The sequence below is a fragment of the Pleurodeles waltl genome, chromosome 1_2 (assembly GCF_031143425.1).
Source record: "Pleurodeles waltl isolate 20211129_DDA chromosome 1_2, aPleWal1.hap1.20221129, whole genome shotgun sequence".
In the NCBI taxonomy this organism is placed as follows: Eukaryota; Metazoa; Chordata; class Amphibia; order Caudata; family Salamandridae; genus Pleurodeles; species Pleurodeles waltl.
In genome coordinates, this window is record NC_090437.1 from 703,084,796 (window position 1) to 703,112,517 (window position 27,722).

General features: G+C 43.3%; 1 protein-coding gene across 5 annotated transcripts in view; it reads left to right on the forward strand.

Moving 5' to 3' along the window:
• The first annotated feature begins 322 nt into the window (after positions 1 to 322).
• The window catches only part of ARFIP1 (ARF interacting protein 1), a 359,169-nt gene continuing 331,769 nt past the window's right edge, over positions 323 to 27,722 (forward strand). For 2 of the 5 annotated variants that reach the window (XM_069242723.1, XM_069242741.1), the window contains exon 1: positions 358 to 492. Coding sequence is in view for 2 of the 5 variants with exons in the window: in XM_069242703.1 (XP_069098804.1) it covers positions 366 to 492 (127 nt within the window). In the remaining 3 variants the exon portion in view is untranslated. Of the gene's footprint in view, positions 493 to 27,722 lie in introns of all 5 variants that reach the window. The other 3 variants (XM_069242703.1, XM_069242714.1, XM_069242750.1) reach the window with 3 other exon arrangements.

Genomic DNA, 27,722 nt, shown 5'->3' on the forward strand with positions numbered 1-27,722 from the left:
AATTGCGTTTTGCCAACAGCTACTATCTAATCCTGCCTTGAAACACATAAAAAATGTGACACCCATTCTTTTCAGAGGAGCGCCTCTGAAAACCGGGACCCGGAGTCAATTTTGCTGAAATCTGTCGGGACAGATGGTGAACAACTGGGACTGTCCAAGCAAATGCAGGGCGCCTTGTCACCCAACATATAAATGCAATTGCGAGTACTGTATTTACGTATTCCTCTTTATCTTATATTCGTGCCTCCCTCCTCGGCTTTCGCCTTCGTTTATGTCTATGGCCCTGTCGCTGTCACTTTGTTGTTGTTCCCTCTTCTCTGTCTACACGCCGGCGGCTGTCACTCTAGTTTTCCGGTCTGTGGCGTATGCGCTTCCGGGTCGCGTGGCACAGCCGGGAGCAGCGTAAGCCGAGCCGGAGGAGCACTGAAGCCTCGGTTCCAGCATTCAGCGCCACGGAGCACACACCGGAGCGGAAGCTGACGGCTTCAGCAGGTGGGTCTGGGGGGCAGCTGGAAGGGGAGAGCGTGGCACTGCAGGAGTTAAAAGGGACACCTCCTCGGACAGTCAAGGAAAGGAGGAGGAACTGTCACTGTGGGGTGTGGGGCCTGGAGGAGGAGTTTCAGCTGCCCTAATCACCATCACTGCCGTTTACGTGTCCCAGGGTTGAAACCCGGCGCAGCCTGTGTCTCCAGTCACACGTCACTCCTATCCCCAGGCTCTCTCCGCTTCGGACCGTCACACTACCGTCCCTCTCCAACCTATAGTCCTACCTAAGTAGAGTGGAGCAAGCCGTGCGTCCTGTCCCACTCTACTTAGGCTATGCTCATAAGTGTCTCGTAGCATTGCAGTTTGTGTGTAACCTTACTTTTCAGGATGGTTGAGTGATTCAGCTTTAGTGGCAGTACATCATTCACGTCGTTCACTCTAATGAAATAGTTCAGTTTGGCTGGCTCTCACACTTTGTCTTATATTACAGAAGTAAACAGCCTTAGTGTTTTTTCTGACGACTGGGAGAGAGCAGGGCACGATAGGTAATCGGAACTGGAGACCCTACAGTACAGGCTAGTTATACGCTGAATTGATCAAACACGTTCCTAAAACGTGACTCCAGTGAAGGTTATTAGATTCAGGTAGTGCTTCTCAGACCGCGTGGTTAAATCTTAATTACAGTTTTCTTTTTCAGGCAGCCGCAATTTCTTACAAATGTCTGTATGTAATTAACCATTTTGAAATAGAGTGAGAAATTTTCTCGTTTGTGCACACTACACTACCTGGTATTTTAAGTGAACGCATTTGTACATTTCGTTTTAAGGACTAACGCTGCTTGTCCGTAGTGTACCCTTTAAGTGCTCTCTGCGAGGTGGCATACACACATTGAGACTGCAATACTTGAATGATACTGCGGGTAAATAAACAATTGGTGCCTGGGATTGTTTGACTCTACGCTGCAGATATGCCGCAGGTGTACCAGCAGGGCATTAATTATTAACTCTAGGATACCAAAGCTGTTGGGTAGGTTAGGTTGCTGTGCAGGGATACTGTGTGAAATGACCTAAACAGTCGTCTTTAACCATTGTGTACTTTTCGCACCTGGATTTACACGTAAAATGTATTGTTCCTGAAACGTGTGCATTTATTTTCAAGGCGCCTACGCAGCTGGGCCAGTCCGGAAACACAATAGTCGAATAAAATGAGTCATTGCCAATCAACCGACACCGTAAATAAAGGAAGAATTCTGTCGGTTTTTCTAAGAGATTGAACAAGAGGACATTAAACCAGCTAATTTAAAACTTTCCGATAAATAAATTGATGAAACTTGACGTCTCACCCACACCCTCTCAGCCTGTCTGGCTTTTTTTGTTGTTGTTTGTCCCTTTACTGTTTGGTTCCTGCCTTATCTCTTTCTTACTTCATGTGTTACTTCCTCATTATGTTCAGTGCTTTAAGTGGGATGGATGAGGTGGAGGAGATGGAATGTCAACAGGAGAGTGGTCATGAACTTTACTAGGACTCCTTTAAAGGTGTTTGCCTTCTGTGGCAATGAGGTGTGGCCTGATAGAGTGGACTAGAATCGTGACTGCACAAATTCTAAGTTATTGTAGACTGCCTATTTCATACTCTGCATGTAAAAGTCTAACATATTGTTTGGGTTACTTTTATCAGCGAATAGAGCAGAAATTTAACTTGCGGTTTGAAAACACTGTGCAGAGGTATGCTGCCCAATAGCTGATGAAGTTGACACCTTAGTGCTGTTTCTCATGTCCCAAAAGACATCTACATGTGACCGCTTATTCCTTATGTTGACCAAGGTACTAATGGTTTGAATGTAGAACCTGCACTGACAAGTCATTTTAAATATGCATTTGTTTAAACTTTAGATTTTGACATAGGTGGTATTTATATTAAATCAAACGTTAGAAGGACTGTATTGAGTTATTCCGTTTAAAGTATTGAAATACATATGCTAACGAAGTACAACAATGTCCTTGAATGTAGAACATCCTGAACTGTGGACTGACACTATATGCAAATGTTTCACATTTGTGTGGAGCTACATGATGGAAGATGTTCCCATGATAGACATGGGAATATTTATCAATGTTGCAGATTGACGTCATCTGATCAATTTCTATTGGATGATGCCCCTTCAACATAATGTGGACTATCAGCTTTCAGAATGCCCCATGAACTTCGATATGTTGATGACCAATTGGTCTTTGGTCAGATTGATAATCCCCCTTCCTGAAGAGGAGATGCTGAGCCCTTATCCTGATTCCAGGGTGCTGATCCCCTTGTAGAGGTATCTTCTTATCTTTGTCCCTTGAAATGCCTTATTGAGTTTTCATCCTAACCCCTGCAGAAGACTCTTGATCGAGATTCTGACATGCTGATTCTTTCCCTTTTTACTTACCTTTTGCCCACCTTAGTTAGTAGCTTGTTACCCAAGATTACCCTGTTATAAATTGTTTTTGCCCCTTTTGTTTTTTGTCTTTTGCCCCATGTGTTTTGCCCCACACATGAATTTCCCTGATCTGTAAGGTTGTAGGGTTTTCCTGGTACCCACCTAAATTTTGACGCTGCCAAATTGAAGTTGACTTGATGGTTGTTAAACCTGAGCAACACTTGATATTTTATCTCAGCTAATATTGTTAATGTTTAATACTCTTCTTATTGAATGCTTAGTTTTATTAATGTTAATCGCCTGAACTTATTTTGTCACCTTGGGCAACCCCTGTTGATCTTGTATCTTTATAATTTTGTGTTGAGAGTTGTGTACATGACTTTGAGTTTGTGTTTGTAATAAATCCCTTAGTTTTATTCCTGACAGGAGTTTTCCTTCCATGGCCACATTGGTCATGGTGTGTAACTTATTTGGGTTTGTATTGAAATCGTGTTAGTGGTTCTACCACACCATGTGCAGGGTTCAAAGATCTGTTGACCTCGAAGAGCACATTGATTCCTGCAAAGGATGGAAATGCTGTAGCAGAGGAATGTTTTAGTGTCATAATGGGTGGGAGGGACCATTCAAGTGTAGTGTTAGGGACCAATCCCATGTGATTGCCCAGCTCAAAAATATCCACCCCTAATTCTGTCCCATAGTTCATTCTGAAGACTGATGAAGTTTCAGCGTTGTGCTATCAAGTGACTAATGTTGTGAGGATTAATAGGGTTTTGTGCTTGCATTGCTTTTGGCCTGAAGATTTCGGTAAAGTGTGATGTTGTGAAGTGTTTTTTGCGGAGTCTCGTACTCAAAGTAATTGTGGCGCTTGTTGCTAAAAAAAAAAAAATATATAATGTCAGCGGTTGTTGTTGACAGGTCATCCGTGGCCTGAGATCCCAGGATAGTGCACAAGTGTAGAAGACACATAGCTAATTTATTGTCTGCAGTGAGGTACTTGTCATGAGACGTCGTTGACCGTGCCAATAGTTTTCTTTGAGTGAGTGTGAGTTATTGGTTGGTATGAAGTTAATTGTGAGTGCACATTAAGGATCTTTTCCAACTGGAGTGGGTATTGATAATCACATTTCACTCATTGTGACACGGAACTCACAGGATTGTGATCTGGATGGACATTTATAGGAACATTCAAGAGAAACTCTAAGGATCATTGTGAACACTATGAAGTCGTATTGTATGGACTATTAAAGGATCAGTGATAATAATTATACAGGATTGAAGTTACTGATGTTATTACAAGTGGGAATATTGATATCAAAATATTGTAATTTGTACTTCAGAAGATGTGTGAACAATCAATGAGTGTAAATAATAACCAAGGAATATATATTGAGTAGCATACTAGTGGTGAGATATTAGCTGGACGAGTGCCTGAAATTGATTAAGGTAATTTATCAGGAACTTGTTGCTGATTACAGGCATTTTTGGAGGTGTTCACCCTGTTCAGTGCACCATCTGGGCTAGTAGTTTGGATTAATCAAGGGCAGGTAGCGCCATTTACTCTATGAAAACTTCCCATTTTTTAGTGCCCTTAGCATTTGGTAACTCACAGCACAAGAAAAAATGGCTAACAAATATGAGAACAGAATTCAGAAAGCAATTAAGACACTTGCAGAGGCTAGATAGAATGTGGAATAGAAAATACTTGAGGGAGTCAGAATGTTTCCAGCTACTTCAGAGGAAGAAGGTGAAAGCTCTAAACCTAAGACTAGAAAGATGACAGGAAAAACAGAACTGGCAAAAGAAGCTGAGGATAAAAAGACAGTAACATATGAGAGGGATTCAGATGATGAGTTTATAAATCAGATCTTGATGAATCATCCACCACCATACCACTCAGTTGAGGTAGGAGTGAGAAGTGAAGTAGCACAAAATGTAACCCTGTATGTGCCAACTGCTCCAGTAGCACAGACCTTGAATCAGATAGTACCAGTGACACCTGTTTATTCAGCGACACAAGTTCCTGCTGTGAATCAACCAGTTAAGAGTTTTAACGCAAATCAGCCTGTACCAAGTCCTGTTGTGAGCCAGGTTGTGCCAATTTCTAATGTGAATCAGATGGTACAGTCACCCCATGTGAATCCGCCTGTACAAAATTGTACTCTGGATCAACCTGTGCTAATGTTTAGAGCAGTTCAGTCAGTGCCTAATGTTACCCAGAGTCATTTAGGACAAAGATTCAGTACTGTCTTACAGGACAGAGTGTAGGAATGACAATTCCTCAGAATAAGACACATGAAACAGGTCCTGATGCATTAACAGTCCTCAAATAGAGTCCCTTGTTCTCTTGGATGCTTCAGGTACGTCTGGAAGTAATGTCCTTTCAGTAAATGTTCAAACTGTTCCTGATAACCCAGTTACATTGACTCGGATATCTCCACTTGGTATGCAGCAATCAGTGTATTCAAACAATTCAGAGATGGAGAGAACAGCTTCTTGTTGGACCATTGACCCCTTCACGATTTGCAGATCGGAACCCAATGTTAAATGAAACAGGATTTACTCCTGATGCAAGGTCACCACCGGGAGCCTCACCTTACTATATGCCCAGGCCTAATCAGATCCCAAATGTACACTGTAGCGCTCTACACCAGGAGGAGTACCTTTTAACATGCCAGAGAGCATGACATTTTAATACCCCGAATCCATAGAATGTAGGATCAAATCCAGAGAGTTCAAAACCCCCAAGTATAGAATTTAAATTTGTACCAGGACAGCAGATGTAGGTATCACAAGCCCCTATCGCACAACAACAAATGACTGTTTCCGGAAAACAAAACATGAATCGGATTGCAAATGTGAATCGGATAGCATCACAATTTCCCCTATTGGACCTGAGTAATGAAGAACTTTCACAATTCCTCAAGCTGGTATCTCTGATGGTTATTGCATGTTAGATGCATCCTTAGAAGTAGATCAATATGGTCCATATGTGAATGCCAACGTCATGGTCCAGGTGTGTCATTCTTGGTTGACATAGGAGCTACATGATCCAGTGTTAGAACAGCAGAAGTGCCAAATTTGCCCTTTTCAGGAAAAATAATTCAGGTAGTAGTAGTTGCAAGTAAGCAATTGACCAACCCTGTAACAGAACATGTTCTGGTAAAAATAGGTTAATTCAAAGATGAGCACCCATTTGTGGTTTGTGATTCGAGTCCTGTAAGTTTACAATTGCAATCCAAACAAATGAGGAAGAAGTGCCCTATAAAATTGTAGAGCTGTACCCCAGTGCCATATTGTACTGAATGATGAAATGTAATGATTTACCCAAAGACTTTAAAGTTTGGGATTTTTCAGGAAAGGAAATAGGACTCATCAAATGAGTTGAGATTAACTCCTTCACTGCCGGGCCTTTTCCCCTCAGGTGCAAGCCTTTTTTTTGGCTATTTGGGGTACTTTGCGCTTATGCACTCATAATCTTTTGTCCACATAAGCTATCCACGCCAAATATGTGTCCTTTTTTTCACCATCCTAGGGATTCTAAAGGTACCTAGAGATTGTGGGTTCCCCTGGAGGAGACCAAGAAATTAGCCAAAATACAGCTAACATTTCGTTAAAAAAAAATATTTTTGAAAGAAAAATGGGGAAAAGGGCTGCTGAAAAAAGCATATTTTTTCCCCTGAAAATGGCATCAACAAAGGGTTTGCCAATGCTAAAATCACCATCTTCCCAGCTTTCAGGAAGAGGCAGACTTGAATCAGAAAACCACAGGTTTCAACACAATTTTGGCATTTTACTAGGACATACCCCATTTTTACTATATTTTTGTGCTTTCAGCCTCCTTCCAGTTAGTGAAAAAAATGGGTGTGAAACCAATATCCTGGACAGCCAAACATTTCTGAGAAGTAGACAAAATCCTGAATTCAGCAAGGGGTCATTTGTATAGATCCTAGAAAGGTTTCCTACAGAAAGTAACAGCTAAGATGAAAAACTAATATTGAAATTGAGGTGAAAAACAGAGCCATTTCGGTCCACGTTTTCTTATGTAACTTTTTCCAGCTATGGCAAATGTTTGAAAGCAATATACTATTATCTCTGCTGGACTCTTCTGTTTGCGGGGATATATAGGGTTTTTAGGTTCATCAAGAACCCTAGGTACCCAGAGCCAGTAATGGTTGCAATGGGCATACAGCAATTTATGTGGTGAAATACAAAGAATGAAAAATAGGTATATTAAGGAAACCTTTGTATTTCCAAAATAGGCACAAGATAAGGTGTTGAGAAGCAGTGGTTATTTGCACATCTCTGAATTCCGGTGTCCCCATATTAGCATGTGATTTACAGGGCGTTTCTCAAATAGACTTCTTTTTTACACACTGTCTTACATTTGGAAGGAAAAAACGTAGAGAAAGACAATGGGCAATAACACTTGTTCTTCTATTCTGTGTTCCCCCAAGTCTCCCAATAAAAATGGCACCTCACTTGTGTGGGTAGGCCTAGTGTCCGTGACAGGAAATGCAACATGGACACATCACATTTTTACATTGAAATCTGATGTGTTTTTGGCAAAGTGCCTAGCTGTAGATTTTGGCTTCTAGCTCAGCCGACACCTAGGGAAACCTACTAAATCTTTGCATTTTTGAAAACTAGACACCTAGGGGAATACAGGATGGGGTGACTTGTGAGGCTCTCACCAGGTTCTGTTACCCAGAATCCTTTGCAAACCTCAATTTTGCCCAAAAAATGCTTTTTCCTCACATTTCGGTGATGGAAAGTTCTGGAATCTGAGAGGAGCCACACATTTCCTTCCACCCAGCATTCCCCCAAGTATTGGGATAAAAATGTTACCTCACTTGTGTGGGTAGGCCTATTGCCCACAACAGGAAATGCCACAAAACGCAACATGAACACATCAAAATTATCTATTTCATAACTACCTGTTTTTGCAAGGGGGTGGTACCTGCGTTTTTAGTCCTGGGCTCAGCAGCCATCTAGGGATTTCTACCAAACCCAGACATTTCTGAACACTAGACACCTGAGGGAGTCCAGGGAGGTGTGACTTGCGTGGATCACACAAGTGTTTTCCTAACCAGAATCCTCAGCAAATCTCAGATTTAGCAAAAACATCAAATTTTCCTCATATTTCTGTGTGGGATCACCGCACTGACACAAATCTCCTACCACCCAACGTCCCCCTCAGTCACCTGATAAAAATGATACCTCACTTGTGTAGGTGGACTAAGTGCCTGTGTCAAGGAAGGGCCAAAAACATGTCGAAATTGAGAGGGAACCAAAGCGGGCCCAAAAGGGCAGTTTGGAAAAAAACGTTTTTAGGCTGACAAGTGGGGCAGAAGTTTCATCTGTATAGATGCAACTATGCTGGGTGTTAGGAATTTTGTGGATTCCTGCAGATTCTGGATGGTTCCATCACAAAAATGTAAGGAAAATGCATGATTTTAAGCCAAGTTGGAGGTTTGCAGGGCATTGTGGGTAAGAAAATGGTGTGGGGTGCATGTGAAGCACACCACCCTGGAGTTACCCAGATGTTTAGTTTTCAGATGTGTGTAGGTCTCGTAGATTTTACTAGGTGGCAACGTCCCAAAGTTCAAAAGGGCAGCTGCTCACCATTTCTAGTGGGATGATATTAAGAATTAGCCATGCTCCCTTGGTCCAAATGTAAAATAAACCCCCCCAAAAATCAAATGTCCTTTGGCTTGCCATTGGGACAAGATCCTTTAGTTTGCAGGGGTGCTGAAAGACTGTTACCCCCTTCAGTTGGGGTGGGGGCATAACCATGCCCATACTGGTTGGCAGCTCCACCCCTCTATTTTATTTTCAATTCCCTGGCCACTAGTAGGCTTTCTGCCCCCCTCGGAAGTGGATCAGGGGTAATTGCCCCATCTGCCCGCCGGTGGGCAGAACAACTTTGTCTCCATTTATTTGAGGTGTGATTATGGCCATACCTCCCCACCCTCCTTTTTTGTATTTTTATTTTTTTTATTAATTCTTCCCTGGTGTCTAGTGGCCTAATAAAAATAGGCTGATCTGCCGAAATGGCCAACAGTAAAATGCCCCCATGGGGAGTGACCCTTGCCCAAGGGGCCAACCCCCAAATAAAACACACACACACAACAGTCCCTGGTGCCTAAGCTAGGCAGAAGTAGCCTAATATAATATGCCCCTCCTGGGGAGCGTCCCCTGCCTAAGGGGTAACTCCCTTATGTAAATAAAAAAAAAAAAAAACCCTGATGCCTAGAGGTTTCTGCCCCTCTTGGGGGCCGAGGTACCTAATTAATATAGGCCGATCTGCCCCCAAGAGGGGGACAGAAATGGCCTAAATCAATGTTGCCCCCCTGGGAGTGACCCTTTCCCTCATGTCATTTCATTAAAAAAAAACCTCCCTGGTGTCTAGTGGGCATCGCTATGTGATCGTGCTGCAGGAATGCCCAGAGAGTCATGAAAAGGAAAGGAAAAGCCTTTCCTTGTCATGCCTCCCTGACCTCCCCTGCCCCTCTACTGAGGATAAACTAATCAGTTTATCATTGGATCGCGCTGGAAGCCTGGCTTTCAGAGCGATGGAGGCGACCTCTGATGAGGTCACATTGACTTCATCAGACGTCACTGGTGGGGGTCATGGGCGGTAGGGGTAGCGATTCCCCTTCCATCCCTGCACAGGAAAGGGGGTTGGGAGGCCCACGGGGGGAGTGCTAGCGCGTTCCCCCTGTGGGCCGGGTGCAAGACGTAATGGTTACATCTTCGGCACCCGAGTGCTGTGGCCGAGAACGTAACCGTTACGTCCTGGGCACCCAAGGGGTTAAAATGACAGTGAAGCCAAATGTGGTTTATCCAAAAACACCCCCGTATAATATGTCCGCAGAGACAATTGCTGGATTTAGCCTTTTGATAATCTGTCTGACTGGACAAGGAATCCTGAAAGAGATAATGGGAAGCCCATGTAATTCGCCCATTCTAGGGGTGCGGAAGCCCAGTGCAATGAAATCTTAAAGATTGTATTTCAATCTGAAAGTCTTGGCAGCCATGGGAAAGTGAGATGGCAGTGGTACTGAGTGTTGGGCTAAAAAACTCCACAAGGGGCATGTAGTAATGGCAATGAGCACCAGGGTGCATGGCAGCCAGAAGGACTGAGGCGGTACCGGGATAGCATTATCAGAACAAATGCATAAATATTCTCACAAAGTCCTGTTCCTCTGTTTCACCAGTGCAGGATGTTGGACCCAAGAGTTTATCTTGGTGACCTTGCCACGAACAAGAAATAAAAATAAAAAAAATCCACTGTACAGAACTTTCTCTAACAACGAACCCTATACCCCAGTAACTACGGGGGAAGAAGAGGTTTAACGGAATGCTTTGTTTCTTGTTGGGTTGAAAAGGGTTTGACGGTACTAAAAACTAGGCAGCAACACCTTTATCATCTAATTTCTGTATACGAGTTACATTTAGAGCCTGCGCTTTGCACACCACCTTTCTGGCCCCCTGCAGATTCCACAGCATGCACTTTCAGATCGCTATCAGGTGATCATAACTCATGATCATGGCTGCATACATAACAAAGTAGTCTTCTCAAAATGTCATCAAAGTCCGGGTATTGGTGACACCTAGCTGAGTTCTTATCAGAGCAGCAATGTGCAGGCAGTGAGTGATAATTAAAAAAAAAAAAATTCTCTTTTATCTGGGCCCAAAACAAAAGGTGAACTTAACAGGCCATCAGCCCTCCTTTTGTTGGAATACAATTGAGGCAAGGAGCGATCTGCAGCGTAACACCTAGCTAAATGCAAATGCAACAGGAAACAAAAGGACACAGCTTTCTAATACTTCACAAATACGATTTGGAGACAGGTTTTTGACTTTGTGCAACCCCATGTGTGAAAGATATGCATGCACTATAAGAATGCCAGATGTATTAGTATTTACATGAATAACAATTTAAATAGCATTTTCATTTTTTATTTACTACTTTAATAGCACTGCTCATTTCACTGTAGTATGTCATTGCTTTACCTCACACACACAAAAATCATACTAGCAGTATGCAGTATAAATCATTGTACAGTGTGTTATAAGACACGGGATTTCAAGATGTAGGAGTCACACATCGTATTTACTGGTAGAATTATGTGCTAATATTTAATGGCTGTGAGAAACACAAAGTCAGGTTTTAAAATACACAGTGCTTAGGGTTGGCCTTTATTACTACCCATAACCCCCTTTTAGTGGTCTTTAAATTAACAGATTGGGGGGGATAACAATAAGGGTTTTATCCAGTTTCACTGCATTTTGCAAGCAGGTCTTTGATGTCAGTTCATAGCTCACTGTGCCCTATTAGGGTTGTGTGTAATAAAAGGATCTCTGCACCAAAAGCAGTAACCCACTTACTTATATACATAACATAATAAACTGCCATCTGCATGTTACATTATGTGCTTTCCAGGAGACACATTAACCCTCTGCGCTACTTTGTTAATCAAAACCGTGACAAAACAAAACACAGATCTCTCCAGCAAGTACCTTAACCACCAGATTTATTTTCCCATTATTATTATTATCATCCCCAGAGTTTTATGGGGCGCACAAAACTCTGTGTAGCAGATGCTTTAACTCCATAAGTTATTTTAAAATGCAGCCTTTGCAGCCAATTAAGCCAGAACAGATTTACTATCACATTTCTCCTTGTTGCCAATTTTGTTGTGGTAGTTTTAAAACAAATATGTTGACTCTGCCCCTTGTGATTCCACCCCGTTTGTGTTGTCCACCTTGCCCCCATTATGAGTTCACGGAGTAACATTTTTCCAATTCCAGCGTTGGGATTGATAATAGTACCTCTTGCCTGCGTGCAAAGGTAATAGACTAACCTTGCTCTATTTATCGTAGGCGGAGACTATGTTACAGCAGTGGTTTCTAGGTGATCAGTGCAGAACAAAGTTTGGGGACTTTCTGGTGCCTCCAAAACTGCAGAGAGATGTTGGTTGTCGGCTAGAGGGAATACATGGGCTTGAAAGGTGTGTACCCTTCTGGGTGAGTGAAGTTGTGCAAACCAGCCTGATGTTTTAAAAATTGAGGCCATCACTCTTTTTTAAGAGCTAGGGGTTAGTGGGAGAGACAAACTCATCTTTGGGAGCAGTGAGAACCTTTATATGTGAGAGGTTGCATTATGGAGTTGCTGTCCTGGTAATGGCGTTTGTGGGTAGGGGAAACGTCCTACCTACTGCAAGGTAACAGTAGCTACACCCATCTCTTACTCTTATTTTATTGTGACGACCTACCTTTTTGTGTGAGGCATAAGTGACTCTCTGATTGGTTAGCGTGCCAGGAAGCATTGGAGCGTTTTTTGGCTAGTTTTGCTGCACTATGAACAAAATAGGGAACCAGTAAATCAAACGTTTGCTGATTTGTATGGAAGTATATTGTGGCTTGCTGTATAGTTGCCTTTTTCGGAAAAAAGTAGTTATGCAGCAGAAAATGGGTTCAGGTTTGACTAACGGGCACATACTAGTTAAGCACTGCTCAGGATTTGATCTACAAACATATTATCATACCTAGTTCACACTTAGTGTTGCTGATACCTACTCTTATTGATAACGTTGGCGTCTTATTTGATTAAGACCTAGCACTTAACGCACAGTTCCAGAAAGTTTTGTCCTCCTGATTTTTTTTTTGTTTCTGTGATTGCTAAAAAAAAACATTTTTATATCGCTGTGGATAATGAGGCTTCATCTTTTTGGGGCCATGACTGTCTCATTGTTTCGACTATAGCAACTCCGTATGTCTTGGGCTTCCTGGAGCCTTGCTGAGGAAGCTGCAGAACATAGAAGTATGTCTTTCCCATACACTCTGCAAATATGAGCGTTTTCATATTCTGGATGACTATTAAGTAGTACATTCATTCATTGTGCTGAGGTTTGAGCAATGGGTGTGGTTTCCTTTCTGATCTTCTAAAACCTCCCCCCCCCCAAAAAAAAAAAAAAAAACATTTGGCCTTGAAATGTAGCACCTTCATGTGCTGAAACTACTATGCTTCAAAGTGGCCGGTTGTAATGGCAAAACGTCCAGGTTATTGTCCTAAAGCCGTGGAATGCTTTTCCAATCCAACCCTGACAGATGTTTGTCTACTCTCTGTTCCAGATATCTCTGGTACCATATTTCTTATGCAAGTCTCCTGCATCTGGTGTTTATGGTCTCCCATGGTCCATGTGGATTCTAGTATCAGGATGCAGTCCAGCGGCATTTGCTTTGCATGAATAAATAACTGAAATAGACTGCCGAGGACTGTAGATTTGTTGATTCTCTTTCTGCTTATGACATTTTTGGTTGTATTATTTTGTTTGCTTTTCAGTCTATATGGTCTCCATTTTCCACATTTTATTTGGTATTAGTTCACTGTTCTAAAATGGATACTCTTTGTTGAAGTGGGGAAAAAAGTTGCAAAAGGACAACTTTGGGTTTGTCAACAGAGAATCATTTGTCTTCATCTTTATTCTCCTCTTCATCAGAACGTAATGGACAGGTTTACAGACCAGTTAGCATGATGCCAGAGAGAATGCAGATTAAACTCTGTTATTTAGTCCAAATGTGTTAACTAATTGTTTAGGATAATCCTAGTACACCTTTTTAAGTGTTTGTTTTGTTACCAATTGTATGCAGTTAAAACTTACAAAAACAAATATCGACAATCCAGACTTGAAAGGATTCACCTTTGGTAAATTTGTGTTGTTAAGTTGTGAGTACTGTACAGAAGACTGCTATTTCATACTTATGAGAAACTCAGTGGCTTGGCACCACATCAGGTCAGCGTTCTGTTAAACTACATGATTCTGATTGTATGAGGCAATGGCTTTCACTTTTTTATTTTCTCTGGCTAAATTGGTATTTGATTAGTACATCCATAAAAGGGGGACACTTTGTGGGTTTTTTCCTCAGAGCTATAAGAGGACAAGTCTTCAACAGTTTTTTTTTTTTTCCCCTAACAAACAAACTTGAGTTTTATACCTCTGAAGCAGTTATATCATTTTTCCACTCTCTTCAGTGGTGACAATATCTTATATTGTGTAGTAACAGAAGGTCAGTTGCTCAGAGCACAAAGTGAAACAGCGCTGAAACTAGTAGAACAAACTTGTCCCCCCCACCACCACCTTGGAGTAAAAGACAAATAAGTCAAACTCACAGTATTAGCCCCTCTGTGCCGAACCTTCCCAGTATCTCTGGTGTGGTGTATGCTCGGAGAATAGATGCGAGTCAGCGATGAGGGTCTATAATGACACTATTTTCGTGCTGCTCTTTTTCAAGGAGTCTGCCCTTCTGGAAGTTCCTCTTGGGAGGGCATTACCGAGGGGCTATTTATATCACACAGCTCATTTACCAATGCCTCCCATGCCTGTGCAGCTTCCCTAGGTCCAATACCATGTTCTGCCTCACACCTAAGGATTCTGCCCTCACAGCTTGCCCGTTTTAACAAATCCCTGCACCACGTGGACACTCTAGGGCCCTTGGGTAATTTCCCATTTAGCTATAAGGAACACCAGGTCGTGAAATTTGCTAGTTATTTTATTCTTAGCATCATGAGGATACCAGCTCAGGAGACAACAGCCGGGGGTACATGGTATTTCTTTCTCCAGTATGGTCGCAAGCACCCCAGTAACCCCTCTCCAAAACTCGCTCAGCTCCAGGCATGTCCACAGCATGTGTAATATGTCTGCATGCAATTCCTTACAGTGCGGACAGGTCGCATCAGCTATTTGGAAATGCCTGTGAATACGATCTGGGGTTAAATATGCTCAGTGTGGTGTATAGAAATTAATAAGTTGGAAACATGCGTTTCTTGATACTTTTAGATTCCCCTGCAGTGGCTTGTCCCAATTGCTCTAATTTATTGGAGTGCCCAGATCCTCTTCCCATCTGTTTCTAAGCGTCATTAGGGGAGGGAGTACATCTGCTCCTATAGCTCTTTAGAGACGTGACCATCTCCGGATGGTCATAAGCTCTGGGGGCCAGGGCTATATCGGCAACTGGAATGCAACAGAGACTTAACTGTACCGTTCTGCCAGTGATTTCTAATTGCTGCTGTGAACTCTCTATGTATCAAGAAGTGCCCCTGGTGTAGTCCGAACTCCTCCCGAAGTTCCTCAGAGGGGAGAAGGTCCCCAGTACGATAGAGGTCTCCCACAGTAGTTGCCTTCGCTGCCACCCATTCCCCGAGGTCCCTCCAATCCCCACCTTCGGGGAGTTTCAGTAACACTGTCTGGGGTATGTCGGGCGAGTAAGGGGTTTTGGTATGCGTCTTCCGGAGACAATGTCTCCAGCATCGGACAACCACTCTAAAAGCAGTTGACTTCGGTGGCAATGATCGCTGTGCTTGGAGTAACACCTGAATGAGCTTCCTTTCCGTTGGCCTGAAGGAGCCCACTTCCCGGCGGGTGTGCGTTTCAAAGTAGCTAGGTCAACTCTGCGATGTCCCGAGATCCAAATGAAGGCGGTAATCATTGCGTCAAGATTCCTTAAACATCATTCAAGGGATCCAGACGGGGAGCGGCCCAAAGAAATATAGGAGTTGTGAGAGTGCCACCATCTTCAATAAGGCTATTCTGCCCATCACCGACAGCGTCCTCCAAAAGCCAACGCAGGACCTTAATGACCAGATCGCTGCCCCAACATTCCCCTCCAGGAGGTAGGAGCGATCATGGTAGATCTTGACTCCCAAATAGGGCAGACATATGGGTTACCACTGGATGTTTCCGGTATCCCCAGCGGGGCGAGCACCGTCAGTCGGGGGAGGGAGGAGATGGAACTTCTGCCAACTTACTCAGAGGCCTGACATGGAACCAAACTGTTGTAATATCGCCCTTGCCCAGACCAGATCTCCCTAGGTCTTGAAGAAACACCTAAAGGTTGTCCTCGTATAGAGATATTCAGTGCCATTGCCCGCTGGTTCCAAGATCCCTGTAGTGGGCTTCAGAGCATGCCTTGGCTGCCAAGAGCTCCATGGCCAGGGGAATAAGGGGCATCCCTGCCAGGTGCTCCTTGCCACTGCATAGCTATCCAAGATAGCGTTGCCTATCCCAACCTGAGCCTTGGGGTTCGTGTAAAGCAGCTTAGTCCATTGCACAAAGCCCTGCCCAATCTGCATGTGGTGTAAGACTTCATAGAGGTACTCTTGTTCCAGGCTATCAAAAGCCTTTTCAATGTCAACTGCAAACACTGTCGCTATCTCCATAATAGCTAATAATCGCCTTAAGTGGAGGGCTGGGTTACAGCTGGGACTTAAGCCAGCTTGATCACCATGAACAAGTTTCTTCATATGTGGGAGGAGCTTGGTTACCAATATCTTACTCAGGATTTTATAATCTACATTCAACATGGACAGTGGCCTGTATGCCGTCCAATCATATGCTGGCTTCCCAGGTTTTAGCAGGGGTTCGATCAGTGCTTCCGTCATTGAGTGTGACAGGGTTTCTGCAGTCCTTGCAGCATTGTACAAGGTCTCCAATTTTGGGGCCAATTCATATTGTTCACGGGGGCTGCACATTCCGTAAAAGGAGACCTGTCTCCCTGCATGTATCCCCCAGGTCTCCCCACTAGGCTCTGATGTGTCCTTCGAGGGGCTAATAGCCTGGGGGAGGGGAAGAGGGGGGGCTGTTATGCGATTGGAGCCCCTGTTCAGTAGGCACTGTCTTGGTAACCGGACCTCTCATACTAAGTAGGGTTTAGTGGGGTTTGTGCTGTTCCAGGCACTTGTGGGTCTGGTGTTTCTCAGCTCCGTGCGGCCTGAATAGGACTTTGCAGGGGATCCACGAGCATCCAAGCCGCAGGCCTCCCAGTTCAGTCCATTTCCCAGTTCCCGTCTCCCCGCATCTAGCGCTGCCTCCTCTGCTCTGCGCAACTCTCTGTCCAACTATAGCAGGCCTGGGCCTGGTCCTTTGCTCAGCACTATATCTATGGAATCCTCTCTGTCCTAGCGCTGTTTCATTGCCACCTCCTCTCCTCTGTGGGCCTTCCCCCATTGTGCCCGTGCGGGCCCCTGTCAGCTTGGGGCTTCAATCTGCTGCATGACTGATCTGGGCCTACTTGTGGGGAGGGCTCATGACCCTCCAAGCTGCCGGCCCTCAGTGCCAAGCAGTGCTCCAGGGCGGCCGCCTCTCTGGTGCAGTCAGGGTAGGTTGGGGCCCCCTATTCAAAGACAGCTTCTCACGGGTCTCCTGCAATCCCACAGCAGCCGCCCGTTACCACATTTCTGTCATACTTGGGCCACTCTCTCTTCATCCGCTTGGAGTCTGGCGATTCCACTTGTCTTCCGGTCTCTGGTTGCACTGCCAAGGTATATCCGGACAGGCTGGGCAGCAGATCGATATCCCGTCATCTTGGGCCGATCCATGCGGGCCCCTGGCCGATGTCAGTGTCTCGGACCCACCCCTTCACCGGCCTCATTCGGTGCTGCTTGACTCCATGCTTCAGTGCCAGGGACTCTCTGCTTATTAGTTTACCCCTGAGTTTGAAGTTAGGGGGGCAGGATAGGGCTGGATGTGGCCAAGGTACGCAGAGCCCAAAGCCTACTCCATTGCACACAGGCCATGCCCCTCCGACAAGTCTACAACATAACAGTACTTAGCGGGGTTAAGGGCGCACTCCAGAAGAGGCCAGAATGCTCTTGGCCTCTTGAATTAACTCCTCAAAATGGCTGTTTGTAGACTCTGTCTACATCTGCAGACCCCCAAAGGTGACATGGTGACCATAATCACTACATCCTCAATCATAAAATCCATATATCACTTTCTGTGGCTTGCACAACTTTTGAAATCATCGTGGTGCATGAACATGTTTTATCTGCAGACTACCACAAGTGACTCTTGGTCCATTAACACTAAACAAATGATCACTATACGTTCACAGATGGACCACAGACCTAACAAATGTAATAGAAAATAACCTAAACACTTATTCTAATAAACCTTATAGATGATAAAAACTGAAAAATCAACAAAGATGGGCAGTTATGTTTATCTGCCCTGTTGCATCCTAGGCCTGCATTAATAAAATTAGCTATAAATTTATGGTGCAGTCGAGTGAAAGTGGCACATTTAGCCACTGTAGACTTAATCTAGATGCAAACACATCATTATACTATTGATTAGAAATTTCTGATTCTGTGATCAGATGTGAAAACCCTTGATTCGGACAAAACGAAATTTAATTCACAGAAGAAAATCAATTCTGATCCTACAGGAAAATTCCCCACTGGCCATAATTCTTAGTTAGAAGCTATGTAGAACTCCATAACGTTGTCAGCAGAATTAAGGTTTGTTGGTTCACCATGGAACCAACAAACTCATGCTGGCCGATCATCACTAGTACACTGGACATATGTCATCGGAATCACATTCCCAGAAGGATGTTTTCTGTGTGCTAGACAGATTCAGAACCCTAACGGCCCTTAGCACAGTTTTTCTTCTTTGACTATGATTATTCAAGAAACTGGCTGTCTTCTTTTATGTAATGAATCCTCATCCGCCCCCCTCAATTTCATCTCCCAAATGCAGATTTTTCTAGAGTTTCATAGTTATTCTGAGACTGAACAATCTTGCTTATTTTCTGAACCGTACCTATGTATGTAGGAGTACACTTAGCATATTATCCTACTGTAAATGCAGAGTATTGGAACTCTGTACTTTAGAAGAGAACATAATAGGGATGTAATTAGGAAAACCTAGGAGTTCTCTGCTGCCCAGCAATTAAATAGAGGCATTAATTTGTTTTCAGCTGCACTAAAATAAATGTATATGACGATTAGTACTTAATCTCTGACCACTGTTTTACTCAAGGAATATCGAAATAAATTTTTATTATAAGTGAGAATTGCTTTACTTACTTAAAATTTTTTCATAGTTGGTGGCACAGGGGTATTACCCTCGTAGGGTAAGCAATCAATTCTGCCAGTTAGTCAATGCTAGTGAGCGTAACACCAGAAACTATTACCCCACTTCCTTGATCATCGTATTCCTGATTGTATGTTTGTACATTTGGGACGACTCCTTGCCCTCTTTATTTTGGTTGTTGAGTGCTCTCATTTTTGGTCACTTACCTGCTCATATGTTTTCTTCAGTCAGTCTCTAGAATTTCACTAGTTTGCTCTTTGATATTCATAGCGTAGTGGGAACTGGACCCCAGTTTTGTTGAACTCCTTTTACATCCGGCAGCTCAACTCCGTACTTCTTCTCAGTGATCTAGTGGTAAAAGACTACCTTCCCCATCAGTAACACAACTTAGAAACTGGGACTACTCAAGAACGTAATTAGAAACTGGGACTACTCAAGAACTGAGTTCTGGACCAAAATTAGGTTTAACAATTTTAATACAGAAATGTTTAAAAAAAAAAAAAAAAGCAATACAGGAAAAATGAATAATTTGCCATGAAGGCTCAGATACAGAATCACAAATTATAACAGAAACCCTTGCTAGTCAATGAAATCTCTTAACTTCTAAGTGTCAAACTGATCAAGAGTACAGACAGCATCATAAGTGAGGAAATCTCAAAATATTTGGACAGAGTTAAAGGAGGCAAATGGAAAGTCACCCTCGATTTGTCAAAACAAGGGTTTCTTTTAATATTCAATGTATGCTTAATAATTAATAAAATTCCAAACTCAGCAAATGTTGCATTGGCAAATCAAAAAATTTTGTAACTCTGAAAGGTTCTTAACTCTAACCCATTTCTTAAGGTGATATAAATCTTCCCCTTGCTTCCTCTGCAACTGCAGTCCACAGATGTAAAACACAGTATGAAACATGTTCATAAAAGTAGCTCATAGAATTATGTTCTTCTGCATCGGCTGGATCAGAACCAGCAGCAGAAATTCTTTTAAATTATCCATCTGGTGCACAATGGAAAGATTAATTCACAATACATGTATTCTAACTCTTCAGTCTATTATGTCATAGTGTACATCATGAAAACTATGGGGAGAAAAGACTTGCAGTTAGTAACTAACTGATTGGGAAGGAGCAACGAGTGGGAGTAAAAATGAACAGAACATCAAAAACTGCGTCAATAAAAAAAAATAAAAAAAAGTCTCACATGAAAATGTGGCATATCATACTACATTATTGATCATAATTAAAAATAAGATAATCATATTGCTTTAAGTGGAAAATCATTAGTTCATCAGTTATAGTCTCATGTGTCATTAAAAGTACTAATTCGCCAAATAATCTGTCACCCAAAAATGCACATCAGAAAAACCTTTGACAACAGTAAAGTTTGAGAAATGTATGGAAGGATGGTCATTTTGATTCCTGCTCTAAGTCCCACCCAGCAACCCTCCAGCCATGCAGGTGTGCATTGATTGACTTGTATAGAGTTTTGTATATTCAATGAATCACATTATTTATAAATGGAGTAAGGGCGATACCCAGGTATCTACTATATGCTGAGCGCCAGTGTAGGGGTATAGTCAATCGTAGCTCAGTGGATGCCACCTTGTCCACTGTGACCGAGTACCCCTCTGATTTGGTCATGTTCACTTTCAATCCTGCCACCCATGGTAGTCTCCCAATTCCCTCATTACGTATGTGGTTTAGGTGGCTAGGTCAACTAAAGTCAGAAGTAGATCATTGCCAAATAGTGTAATTTTGAATCTATCTATCCTCATTGTTATTTTTAGTAGGTTTATTGTCTTTAATCCTTTGTGCTGTAGGCTTGAGGTGTAATGTAGAAAACAGTGGTGACAGGGGACACCTCTGTCTCATACCGCTTTCAACTTGCACTGTCTCAGAGAGCCATTTACCCTCACTCTTGCTCATGAAGCTCAATGTCCTGTCATTAACCATCCCAACTGCTCTTCTCTGAAACCTATATGTTATAAGATTCCTTTCATAAATGACCAGTGTTCCTGATGAGATTACTTTTCAAGATCCTGGGGATAAGGTATAGTAACACCAGTTGTGATGTTTCTTTGTTATATGTATCTGATGCAGGTCTTTTTTGGGTTATCACTGGTTTGTCTACCTTTTAATAAATCCTACTTAGTCCAGATAGACTAGTTAGGGCATTATCTGTTACACGTAGCCTGTAAAGAGTTTCTAGTCAATGTTTAGGTGAGATAGTGGTAGGAGGATGGCAGCCTTTACAAGCTTTAATATCGGGGCCTCATAAATGCTGTTCAGTCTACAGACCTCCTGGTCCCCACCCAGGCTTCACCGACACCATTGTAGATATCGCAAACTCCCACGCCTGGCGTCCACCAAAAACGTCCTCCTGGGCACTTGAGTTTCCACCTAGAGGACTGCAACGACCGAAACACCACTTCCCTACTCAGCAATCTCGCCATCCCTGGCCATATCCAATCAACTTTGGTCCAGCGCGTCCCAAAAAAAGCCAGCCGGTTCACCGAACTCCAAACGCACCTGCAGGCGCCTAGAGAAGAAATGGCGAAATGGCAAAACCAGCGAAGACCTCGCCTCTTCCAGAGCCACCTTTGCCACCCATCACCAACGCATCAAGAATGCAAAAAAAGCAGCACTCCGTGAATGCATCAACACCTCCCCGCACAACACGAGAGAACTCTTCACGGTAATCAACAAATTCACCAGTCCTCCCTCCGAAGCCACCAACATCCCCTCCGCCCCCATCGCAAGACGTCTGCGACAAACTGGCAACTTTCTTCCATCGCAAGACGAAGGACATCTGACAACATTCTCCTGCAGAAGCCACCCAGCTTCCGAACCTACTACCGACCTAGCCCCCCCAGAACCCACCCAAATCATCCTCCGATGGGCCATGCTCACCGCAGAAGACTGAAATGATCATGAACAGCATTCACTCTGGAGCGCCAACAGGTCCCTGTCCTCACCACATCTACAACAGAGCCAGAGCATTCATCGCCTCGAATTCCCCAAGGCGCTGAACTGCTCCATCACTACAGCCCCCTTCCACAAAGATTGGAAACACGCCAAAGTCCGCCCCCTCCTGAAGAAACCCACAGCCGACCCATCAGAGCTCAAGAAGCTTCGACCTATTTCCCTGCTACCCTACCCAGCCAAAGTCCTTGGAGAAGCCATAAACTTGCAGCTGCGACAGTTCCTCGAGGACAACTCTCTGGATACCTCTCAGTCTGGATTCCGCATGCAACCACAGCACAGAGACAACTCTTCTTGCAGCCACTGATGACATCCGCACACTCCTTGACCGCAGACACACTGCAGCACTCGTATTTCTTGACTTCTCAGCAGCCTTCGATATGGTCTCCCACAGCACCTTATGCACCAGACTCCACGATGCAGGAATCCGCGGAAAAGCCTTGCAATGGATCCACTCCTTCCTCACCGGAAGAACAGAGAGTAAGGCTCCCACGCTTCATATTCAAACCAACAGAAGTCAGCTGCGGAGTCCCTCAGGGAACCTCCCTGAGCCCAATGCTCTTCAACATAATACATGGCCCCTCTGGCAGCCATCGTTGGAGACCACAAAATGAACTTGTCATACGCCATTGACACACAACGCATTATATCCCTCACTGAAGACCTGGACAAAGCTAAGAGGAACTTTCACACCGGGATGAAAGCAGTCGCCTCCAGGATGAGGGAGAGCTGTCTGAAGCTCAACTCGGACAAGACCATGCTCATCATCTTCGGAAACTCCACCTCAGCCTGGGACGACTCCTGGTGGCCCATATCGCTCAGTGCACCATCTACTCTGACTGACCACTCCTGCAACCTTGGAAACATCCTCGACTCCTCCCTGTCAATGACCCGACAGGTAAACACAGTCATATCTTCCTGCTGGCACACCCTCTGCCAACTCCCCAAAATCTTCAAATGGATCCTGGTCGACTGCCGCAAAGCAATCACCCACACCCTAGTCACTAGCAAGCTCGACTACGGCAATGCACTCTACGCCGGCACCACAACAAATAACATCAGGAAACTACAACTCATCCAAAACGCTGCTGCAAGACTCGTCCTGAACCTCACCCGCCAAGAACACATCTCCCAAAACCAGAGGACCCTCCATTGGCTCCCAATAGAGAAGCGAATCAACTTCAAACTACTCACCCACACCTAGTACCCTGCACAACATTGGACCGGCCTACCTGAACCATCGCACATCTTTCCATAACCCAGCTACACCCTTCCTCTCTGCCCAGCAGGCGCTAGTTACTGTCCCACGCATCCGGAAAAGCACCGCCGGAGGAAGATCTTTCCAGGGAGAGCTGGAACACCTCAGACAAAGCCCATCTCTCACCATCTTCAGGAAGAACCTCAAAATTATGGCTCTTCAAATGAGGCTCAGACCCACCACCAGCGCCTTAAGTAGTTGCGTTTTACAAAAACTGATTGATTGTTACACAACAAGGGGATTTAAAGGAATTAAATCTTTACAGCAGTTCTAAGAGCAGTAAGGTAAAAACCTTATAAAAGTATTTGTGAACATGTCTGGGCCTGGTGCCTTGGAGGAGATCAAATCACTAGAAGTGTTTCTTCTTAGATATGGGTAATTTAGCTTTTTCTAAGTCTTTGTTGGCAGCTTAGTTGGTCCGTTTGTTTTTAGATATCTCAGTGAAGTCTGACTCTTTTGTGTATGATTTTTAGTTGAATTTGGGGACTACTCCTACTGTCCTTGATTGTCATCCTCTGTCATCAACTGGGCTTCCCTTTCTTTTTTCAGTCAAACTGCTTATTTTATAACTGTCCCCGTAGGTCAGCTTTTAGAGCAACCCATTGCTTCCTTAATCAGACTTCATCAACTATGTTAATGTTCTGTTCTTTAATGGCTTTCTCTATGTTTTGTATTATCTGGTCATTGTTTAGTAGATTATTATTTTATTTCTTTCCCCTATTTTTACCCCCTTATTCTTCCCCTAGTCCCAGTAGGTCTGTTGTCTGTGATTATGTTAGTGACTTCTGTTCAACTTCTATGATTGTCCACATTAAACCTTTGTCTAGAAAGAGGTACTTGAGACATCCTGTGACCAAGAGTAGTCTATCCTTTTGGGGTATCTGTGCCTCCAGTTATGAGGCCTTATCCTCTAGAAGGCTCTTGCTCTCTATTGAAATAACGAATTATGCTGCACCAAGTCTGTGTTTTCTGCACAGCCACTCCATGTTTTTTGCTTCCTTTTTCTGAATCCTGTATTTGCTGGCTTTAAAACTCTGTGCACTTTATTACTGCTAAACAGTAGTAAAGTGCTTGTGCTTCCCCACTAAAACACATGCTATACACTGGAACTCCCTAGCTGGTCTATTAAACTTCCCTATAAGCCCCTTGTAAATAGTGAACTAAGTGCACCTATGTATTAAAAATAGTGGATCACTCGAGTAAAGGCATTTTAAAGGAAAGAACATATCATTTATAACTTGACAACAGAAAAAAATAACAATTACCAATATAGATCGTATGTTACCAGCAGATGAGAAAGAAAAACAAGATTACCAAAACTTACGGATATATTATTTTAGAAAACCATAAAAATGTTGTAATGGCGCAGTGGTTTTTGTATCAACTGAAGTGCCAAAAACATAAATTATATAAAAGAGAGGAACTTTCAAACAATAGGACCTGTGATCCAAGAGATCACAAATCATTATTTAATATGTTCTTTCCATTAAAGTACCTTTTCCCTGAGTGACCTACTATGTTTATTACATTGATACTGACCAGGCTATTTGGATTAAGCCCCATCTTTTTGCCCTTGAGCACCTAGGGCACAGATATCATGTGGCTGCAGTGTGCATTTATACTACATATAAAAATATATATGAATGTGTATATATGTATGTGTGTGTGTGTGTATATGTGTGTGTGTGTGTGTATATATATATATATATATATATATATATTCACTGAAAAAAACAAATGTTACAGGGAAATTATAGTTAGGTTCTGAATTTACTCGTACAAAACCATAGAAATTCAGCAGTTAGAGTTCTTTCAACTAACTATAACTCACGCCCTATGGTAACTATAACTCGCACCCTTGCCATGCACAGTTTTCTTAGCAACAATTTTATTGCAAATGTTGCCGTCCTAATATCAAAGATGCAATACAAGATCTAATCAATGATAGAATAATTAGCTGTGCATGGCGAAGGTGAAAGTTATAGTTACCTTAGGGGGCGAGGCAAGAGGGAGGTCTCAGTGCCCCGGGAAGGCCAAGGGGTGTTACCCGCCAACCATGTAGCAGAGATTAGCTTTCTGTAAGTAGACAGAAGCAGCTGGCAGAACAAAGGTCTGGCGGCTTTAGCTCTTCCTCTTTTATCTTTGAAGTGCCAGGGTGGACTTCTCCTTTTTATCCCAAGGCCCCAGTGCTGTCAGAGAAACCAGGAGGGCTGCAAGAAAATTGTTAGGATTGGGTGTTAAAATTTCACTAATCACTGCCTTGTGAATTGAAGCCTGATTTGAGCCTCTTGTGGTACGCTGGTTTTGATGTGTTTTTCTTTTATGAAGCTTACATGTGTATGTACCTGTTTAAACTCCATCGGTATCGCCATTATTTTAGCTGGCTTGTTTAGCCCTCTCAAGTTAAATGTTGCAGATTTAAAGGTGGACGTCATATTGTTCGTTAAGATTCTGTATCTCTTGTCGAAAATCCCCCCGTTCTTTAGTTTAACTCTTTCCTGGGGATTTCCCCTTCTCTTACCTTTGTCTCCAGACCAAACTGGGGTCCTTTCCTCCTCTTGATTCCACTGTCTTTTCATCTCCCTCTGACTAGAACCATGAAAATTAGAATAAGCCACAACTAGAGCAATGATATAGCAGACTTCTTCCTTCTGTCCTATACAAATTTTTCCCATCCACCATAGCTCTAGTTAATGAGTCAGTGTAACATCCCTAGAGTTCGATGTTAACAGAGTTTGTACTCATCTTTTTTCTGATGCCTTCTCAATGGCCAAACACCACTCTGTCCGTTCCTTACACAAGCTTCAAAAGGGTACTTGACAGTCCTAGTTAGCTATCAGCTTTTCACTGCAAATGTTGTCTATGTACCCCTCTGCCTGCTTCTATGTCACGTTTTCCGGTGGCTTCATGTTTTCCTTTTTAATGTGTCTTGTCAGCTGTTTTTAATATGGCTTATCTGCTGTAGTAGCTTTTGTTGTTTACTTTCTGTTCTCTTTTGCAGGGCTGTCCTCTCACATATCCTGGGTGCACCTAATGCCATTCTGGATGTTGTTCAGGGATCTCATCTTCCTCCTAATGTGAACTTTCATGAGTTGTAATGCCAAGGATCTGACAAGCCTCGTGGACCAATTTAGTTACATGCTGTGACCCTTTCCAGTTGAGGATTATTTTGAATGGGTACCCATTTGCATCCTGTGTCCTGGCTTCTGAGATCATCTGTCATTTTGCAGAACGCTTTCTGTTTTAAAAGGGTCATGATTGATAGATGTTTGTGGATGTGAAGTGACAATCTTTTGTATGAGAAATCTTCATTCCTTAGGACTTTAGACATCACTTGTTACTTACTTTTATAGTTGTGAAATTTCTCTGTGGTGTCTGGGGGGAATTGGTGTCACATTTGGGCTTACTGTCTGGGTCTCATACTGTATAATGAGCTGTCTGGTTCTTCAAGGATTGCTGCTACCATACCCTTTGCATACTGCTTGGCAGTTTGTATTTCTTCTCCAATTGGGACTTTCTTACGCTAATGTTATTTCTCCTGGAACGATTTTCAGGCCTTTCTGCTTTTCCTGGAGGATAATGTTTTGTTATTCTAAAGCTATAGGCTGAAAACGGCAATGTTCCATGTCTAGGACAGCCTCATCTGTCTGTTTTGCTTCATATTGACCCTTGCTCCAAGTTATGAAACATAATTGAGGACATCTTTGAGAACCCTTTGCAGTTCAAATCTGACTGTTCTTTCTTCATTAATGTTCTCAAGGAGTTCCTCAGTAAAGCTTTGGATTGGTTGGGAGTCTGTTGTTTTATAGATGACCCTCCCCCTTCAACCCCACACAGTTTTTCAACTGCTTTCCTTTAGGTTTTTACCCATTAATTAGTTATTGAACTGTAAAGGTTCTGCTGAGGCTGTTATAAATGTTGTATCCCTTTGTGTCTTCAAATACGTATGGACCCTGACTCTGATTTTGTGGTACCTGATGCTGCGCAAATCGTCGTCTTCTGTATGGTCTCTAGGTGGTCACCTATCAATGGAACTCTAACCATTAGCTAGATATGCTGTTTCAGCAACATGCATGATCATTCTGAACCTGTAAGGGTTTTTGACACTCCTTCTTGTTTTTGCGGCCACCACTAAGCTCACTGAGATACTTTCATACTGGTGAAGTGATTGAAGGAGCACCCCCTCCACATCCACCCTCTGCCACCGTTATCATTTTTTACTCCATTTTAGAAACAGATGGCCTTCTTGTTCATTGTGCATTTTGGACATGGGTTTCTTATTCAGTGTGGTTTTTACCCAAATAGACAGCAAACCCCGTCGCAATCATCATAATGGTTAAGGGGTCATCTGTCTCTGTGGTGTCTCCCACTGCAGTCTCTGAGTTGACTTCAGGTGTATGTCACCAGATCCTGACCTTGAGTTCCTCCGTCATCTACTCTGCTGCTCTTCCCTCTGCCCGTACAGCCACCTGTCATCTTCTGCTCCCTCTCGCTAGACGCCGCCACTTCTGAGTTTCCCTTCCACCGCAGGGAGTATCAAGGGGTCTCTTGTACGTTTTGCAACCGCTGCATGACTTGTTATCACTTTGTGTGGCCTCTGCCTTGGTTCAATTACTGTTGGTGCATCTTGTCAGTTTCCATGGGTTCATAATGCATCATCATCATCAATTCCACACTGGATCACTAAAGCCTATAGCCTATAAT